This window comes from Hevea brasiliensis, chromosome 2 (assembly GCF_030052815.1).
Source record: "Hevea brasiliensis isolate MT/VB/25A 57/8 chromosome 2, ASM3005281v1, whole genome shotgun sequence".
NCBI classification, from domain to species: domain Eukaryota; kingdom Viridiplantae; phylum Streptophyta; class Magnoliopsida; order Malpighiales; family Euphorbiaceae; genus Hevea; species Hevea brasiliensis.
This window is the reverse complement of record NC_079494.1, coordinates 111,318,763-111,325,111: the sequence shown is the minus strand read 5'-3', so window position 1 is coordinate 111,325,111 and position 6,349 is coordinate 111,318,763. Positions and strand designations below refer to the sequence as shown.

General features: G+C 39.6%; 1 protein-coding gene across 1 annotated transcript; it reads right to left on the bottom strand.

The window, feature by feature from the left end:
• Nucleotides 1-249: 249 nt before the first annotated feature.
• On the bottom strand, nt 250-4,383 carry LOC110634531 (protein TRANSPORT INHIBITOR RESPONSE 1). Its single transcript, XM_021783575.2, has 3 exons — nt 3,704-4,383; nt 1,808-2,300; nt 250-1,489 (listed from the first exon to the last, which is right to left on the bottom strand). The coding sequence occupies exons 1-3, from the start codon at nt 4,165-4,167 to the stop codon at nt 692-694; spliced, it is 1,755 nt and encodes a 584-aa protein (XP_021639267.2). The 5' UTR covers nt 4,168-4,383; the 3' UTR covers nt 250-691.
• Nucleotides 4,384-6,349: the final 1,966 nt, after the last annotated feature.

Here is a 6,349-nt window from a genome sequence, read left to right as displayed (position 1 = left end):
TAGATTCATGATTAGAGACCTGCAATCTGGCATATGCCCTCACCAGGGAAATAACTGTGACTATGACCTTACCAGAGATGATAAAAGAGAAAACTGTATGATTGCATATAAAGTGATAACTTCACTTTGTAAATTCACAGTTGACCAGTCTCTGTAATTCAATTAGGCAGAGGAATAAAATCTAGAATAGTAACAAAAAGCAGTAGTAGAAATTTAAATGTGTCAAAACATTCCAAGAATATCACTTCATATCCACATGAATTGAGCTTTATTCCACAAGGAGTTTAAAAATGGCACAAATGAGTCCACAAAAATAATTTCTATCCCAAAATTGTTAAATAAACACATTAATTAGCATTCCAGTCTCCAAATAGCATACATGGCAACTATCTTGAATTAAATAACAACTCTGATTAATACATACTACAACAATACAAGTTTCCATCTCTTTATTAATAATTAACTGGTAACCAATAGCTCAGCCAAGTGTAAAATGGGATGACAATTGAGATCTCAAGCCTCAGTATACCCCTCCTCCATTCCTTGTTTCCGGACCAATCAGGCTGCAATTATATCAAGCTACAGAAAATTAAATGTGCAACAATGAGAAGCACTTGGAGCATGTACCTGTCGTATATTATTCACCACAGGCAAGAAGCATGATGCAGAAGTGGGAGAGAATAGAGATCTGTCAAGAAAGCCTCAATGCAGAATCTTCATCCATTGTCCAAACAAAACCAGGCATGTCAAATCGAGGCCCAGCCACAGTCCTATAAATGTAAAGCTTCTCAACAGGACAACTTTCTGGCCTTGAACCCGGAGGTCCCCTCTCATCCATAACTTCAACATTGAGCCTAGGTATCTTCTGACCTAGCAGCTTACATGCTCCAAAACTCACTGAGCAAGAAGACATCCAAAGGGATCGCATTGTCTCCAGCTTTGCAGCATTGACCAAAAGAGCCTTGTCCCCAAAGGGGCAATCTCGAATCTCTAGTTTGCGAAGGTTTTCACACCCAGACAGCACATGATGGAGTCCCAGATCACTATCTCCAGCAAATGCTACAGATAGCATCTCTAGCTTTTTCGCATGATTTCCAATATGCTCAAACACACGATCAGTGAGAAGACCTGCCATGGAAAGCCGCTGGAGGTCCTTGCAGTGTTCAACAATGGCTCCAAAACCATCATCTAATGGCTGAAGGGTTATGTAATCAGGGGCTCGCGGTTCAATAATACAAAGACGAAAGCGAGTCATGTTTGGACGGTTCCTGGCAATTGTTGCCAAGGCATCATTAGTCATTTGACGGCAAAAGTACAAAACTGAGTGAAGCTTAGGGCAGCCCTCAGAAACAGAGACAAGGCCCTGTTCTGTCAAGGATACATTTGGTTCCTGGGCAAACGGCTCAGATGGGAAAACCCTCAGTTCTCGCAGGTCCTTGCAAAATGCTGCAAGAGCTTCAAGTCCAATATCCTCAATGTAATCCAGAACCTGCATTCATTTCCTTCATTAGATTAAAAACAAACCACCAACAGAAACTCAATACTCATATCAAAATCAATATCCAAATTTGATACCCATAAAGTGTTTCTAGAACAGCGACTGATGTCATTCCACTACACGACTACGTGGAAAATCATCAAGACAAATGGCAAAATCTTAATCAAACATTTAAACTAAACTCCATATGGAATTTATAATTTGTCAGAAACTGTTTTGATTTATTCCAGTATTTTGTCAAGTGCAAAAAGAAAAGCACTCAGATATAGCATCCTAGTGAAAAGTTAGAAGTTAGGAAGGTAAACTTACCCATAGGCGCTGCAAACTTTGACACTGACTAACAAGCTTAGTAAGATCAGTGCTTTGGATAGTGGCATAGCTCAAATTCAGTGATGTTAGGCTAGGGCAAATAGGATAAATTGCCGGAAGGTAACCTGGGACCGCATCCCAAAACCCAGATAAACTTCTCAGTTCCTTGCACCCAGAAAAAGCTCCAGCTAGGCTTGAGAAGACATCAGGCTGCAGCTCAGCTGAGTAGGTGCCTGTGCCCAACTCAACCAGCTGGGGCGCCCTGCAAAGAATGTTAGCAAGCCTGTCAAGAGGCACAGCACGGTTGAGCCGAAGAGTCCTCAAATTGGGGCACCGACCCACCAGGCGCTCTAGGGCCGAGAAACTCACCTCAGACCCTAAGCAGGAAATGTTAAGAGAAACCAGTGATGTGTACGAGTCAGGAAAGTGGCTCAACCAATGCCCACTAAGATCATCCACCTCACTCTCCCGCAAATCCAGCTCCTTCAGATTCCTACGGACAAGTTGCTTAACGAATAAAAACAAGGTCCAAGACACAGGAATATTCTATGTTTCACATACAAAAGCTGCAGTAACTCTTGTTCTACTAAGTTTAGCTAGAGAGTATGAAACAAATAAACTAATAAAACAGAAAATTTGTGATGAAATTTGTGGCCCATCATGTTGTAATCATTGAAAATGACTAGACTGCCTTATTAAAGTTACTTTCCTCCATACACATGCTCTCAAGAAAAGAACCATTCACCCTTTACTAGTATGGTCTACTAAGTCGGCCAAAATTATTGTATTATAAAGCATACATCACAATTTAAATTACACCAGGATTTTAATAACCCAAAATAGACATAGAAAAGGGGTAAATATAAAGGAGTTATCCTTCTTAAAACAGTAGAATAAAGTAATGAAAAGATTATCTAGTTGAGGAATCCAAAAGAAACCCACATTGTACAAGAAGCAAGCATCCAAAATCTAGAACAACTGTCACACCAAGCCCAACCATAACAAACAAATTAGCATATGAAAAAATAACATAAGCGATCTTGACTAGATTTTCCAAATTATTAGTGATTCAAAGAACAAGCACACCCCAGATCTGACAGAAACAAACCCAAATGGGAAGACAACCAAAGCAAGAAACAAAGTTTGAAATAGCAAATATCGAATTTCCAAATCTAAAGACCAAACCAGGAAACTAAATCCAAATAAAGATACTTATGTATTGTTTAGAAACCAATCATGGAAAAGTATCAAAAACACATTAATAGAAACTGTCACTGAATTCAGACTCCTCGGAGAAAGCCATGTGCGCGCACAACCACATAAAGAGAGGGAAAGGATGTATTAAATGAAAGGGAAAAAACATTGTAAGCCTCTCGATTTGCAAACCAGGAAATTGTTCAAACAAATGTTGAATTAAAAAAAAAATAAAAAAAGAAGAAGAAGAAGACAGATATTTACCCGCATTCATCATCACACAACCGTACAACTAAAGCAGCAAATCCATGTTCACAATTTAAATAAACCAAAAAAAAAAAAACGGCGCAAAATTGCTCCGTTTATGGGCAGAGAAGTTGTAGAAACATCCAAGAAATTGAAGTCCAAAACTATCAACTTTGGTACCTACAAAATACTAAAAGCCACCTCCATTACAGAGATGCCAACTCAATAGTGTTCAACTGAGCTTACTTGCACTCTCTAGCTCTCCGGACCAAAAAAAATCTTTAAACTCACCGTAAAATTGACTTGCTCTTCCCCAACACCAACACACACACACACACAAAAAACTCCCTTCCCCTCCTAAACCCACATTTCTTCATCGACCATACACAACCCAACAATCAGGATTTAAGCAAAAAAAAAAATGCATCAAGAGTGGAGAAGAGTAAAAACAAAAACCTGCAATTGGCAGCGATGGCGGCAAGTCCATCAGTAGAGAAACCCTCACATGAAGAAAGCACCAAAACCTTGAAATTCTTGAAGGACTTAGCAATCAGCTCCAAAGCCTCATCCGTAACCACCATTCTCTTCAACCTGATCTCCTCAAGCCAGGGGTATGCTGTAGCCATGGCCGCGATCCAAGGGTAAACATAACCACCCCAACCTTCGGGGACGAGATTGAAATCCGCGAAGTGCGGCTTCCCTTTAAGCTCAACCGATCTCACCTCTGGAAATCTCCTAATCACCATTGGCGGACTCACAGCGTAACAGTTCCCGACGAAAATCCTCCTCCGGCACCACCTCTCTATCTCGTACCAGGACTTGCACACCATCGATATCGCGTTCCGGTCCTTGTCATCGTAAATGAAGGAGAACACGTGCTCCAGCACCTCCTCAGGGAAGGAGCTCGCCATTCTCAACATTAATGCCAATTATTATGAGTCCGAAATGATGTCGTTTCCTTTGTTCTTCAGCGTTTCACGTTCAGAGAAATACAGAGAGAGGGAGAGAGCTCAGATTGTTATTGCTGTTAGATCTGAAAGGCCATCAACTCAAGAGCTCAACTCAAGAGCTTATAGGTGCTGGAGAGAGAGAGAAAGAGAGAATAATGGGAGGATAAGGGGAGTTTTTATGTTGTGCGACCGGTCAGGTTACATTTTAACCAAGGTTAAACAGTGTAATTGCCTTTCCTGATTGCCTTTCCTGATATCGACACGTGGATGCAAGTGAAAGTTCACCGTTGGATGGACGGTGGCAGAGGAGAAAGGGATCTTATCCGTTGGCGACGAAGCGCAGCCGCAAAAACGGGTGTATATAAGAGCGTCTAGCCAAAGCCGACGTGGAGAGAATTTCAAAGTATCGCCGGGACTGATTGTCATTATTTCTACTCTCAATTTATCGTGAACGAGAATTTGGAAAGGGTTTGGAGAGATAATAAAGTGTGGTGATGTGTAGAGGGTGATGGTGGAGAGGGAATCTCATGATTCCCGTTGCACGGCTGGATCTGACGGATCGGATATTGGGGGGACCACCGTAAGAGAGAGGAGAGGTGATTAAAAAGTTAAAATAATGAGAATGATCTGATGTGAAGTTGTTTTGTTTATGATGACATCATGACCGTCCAATCATATTTGACTCTTCCACTCCGGGTCCGGGATTCAGGCTCTCCTCAAGCAGTTACACTATCACTGATCCATTTCAGTTCCAACGGACGTGATCTAGATGTTATAGATGGTAATATTGATCGAAGTACAAACGAGTGCACGTTGCATCTTAATCAAGACCGCCAGATGATAACACTTTTTTGACAGTGTACGGATTTTGCTCGCAATAGCAAACAGGTTTTTTACACGTTCACCCAAGAAAAAGGCTCCATGAGGGAGTGATTAATTTTTCTTTTTTACTGTGAACGGTAAAAAAAAATGAAAGAAGAAAGAAAAGAGGAGGCTGTAATTAGTAATTACCACATGCCCATCGTATTGAATGACGAAAACATCCCTTATCTGTTAGCACAGTTTCCTCCTCTATACACAAAAAGTGAAGGGTAGTGTTGTCAGTGCACGAAAAGGACTGGGTATTATGGGGTGGCACCGCCTGAGCTTGGAGACGTTAGAACTGTCCCTTTTACGTCGAAAAAGCTGATGTGGTTAAAATTGGAGGGTGGAAATTGTAATTAATCAGAAAAGGGAAGATGAGGGCCGTTGGATGGATGGTGTTCGTGGCATAGCGTCTCCATCAGCTTTGTCTCTACTGGTAGTAGTGTTTTTTCGAAGGCTTGAACATATAAGAAACTATAGATTAATTAATTAAGAAATTAAAATTTTAAAGCTCAGAAAATTAGGTGTTAATGAGTTTAATAAAGAGTTGAATGAAGTAAAGAAATGAGAGAGTGAGTTGTCGAGCACGTAAAGGAGATAATAAAATGGCGATTAAATTAAATAAGGAGAATTGATAATTAAGCCCACGCACGGTTCTCCGGGAATCTCTCTTGCCCTCGAGTGGAATTGCTCGGACTTAGCTGTACACATATATGGAGGCTGTGGCTGTGCTTGTTAATACCACCCACCTGACTTGCTGCTAGTTTTTTAATTTCTTTAATTTTAATTAATAATTTTAGGGAAAATAAAATTCTAGGAGCCATACCATAATGATGATGGCTATGGTATTTGCCTTGATTAGTGCCGAGTTACCATACTTATAGTAACAAGTGTTTATTTATGTATTAATTAGGTTTAATTTTTTTTTAATATTAATTTTCCCTTTGTTTAATAAACAGGGTAACGTGAAGTGGTGCTTCCAAGGATCATGAGAACAAATTAAATAAAGGAATCGTAAATGAAGTATTTTGCATTATTGTTAATGCATATCTTAAGTTGGTACAAAAGGTGTAATTAACGATAATTAGTGCAAGCAAATGTGCAATCGAAGTAGGGAGATAAAATTTGTAAACGCTTAAGAAGTTTTAGATTAAATATTTGAACTAACAATTGATGTTTTTTTTTTTCATAAACTCTCAAATTTGTATGCATTAGTTTAGAATATATTTTAGTTTTTTTTTTAATTGTGTTTGTTAATATTAAATTTTGAGGTTTTCTCTTTGATATT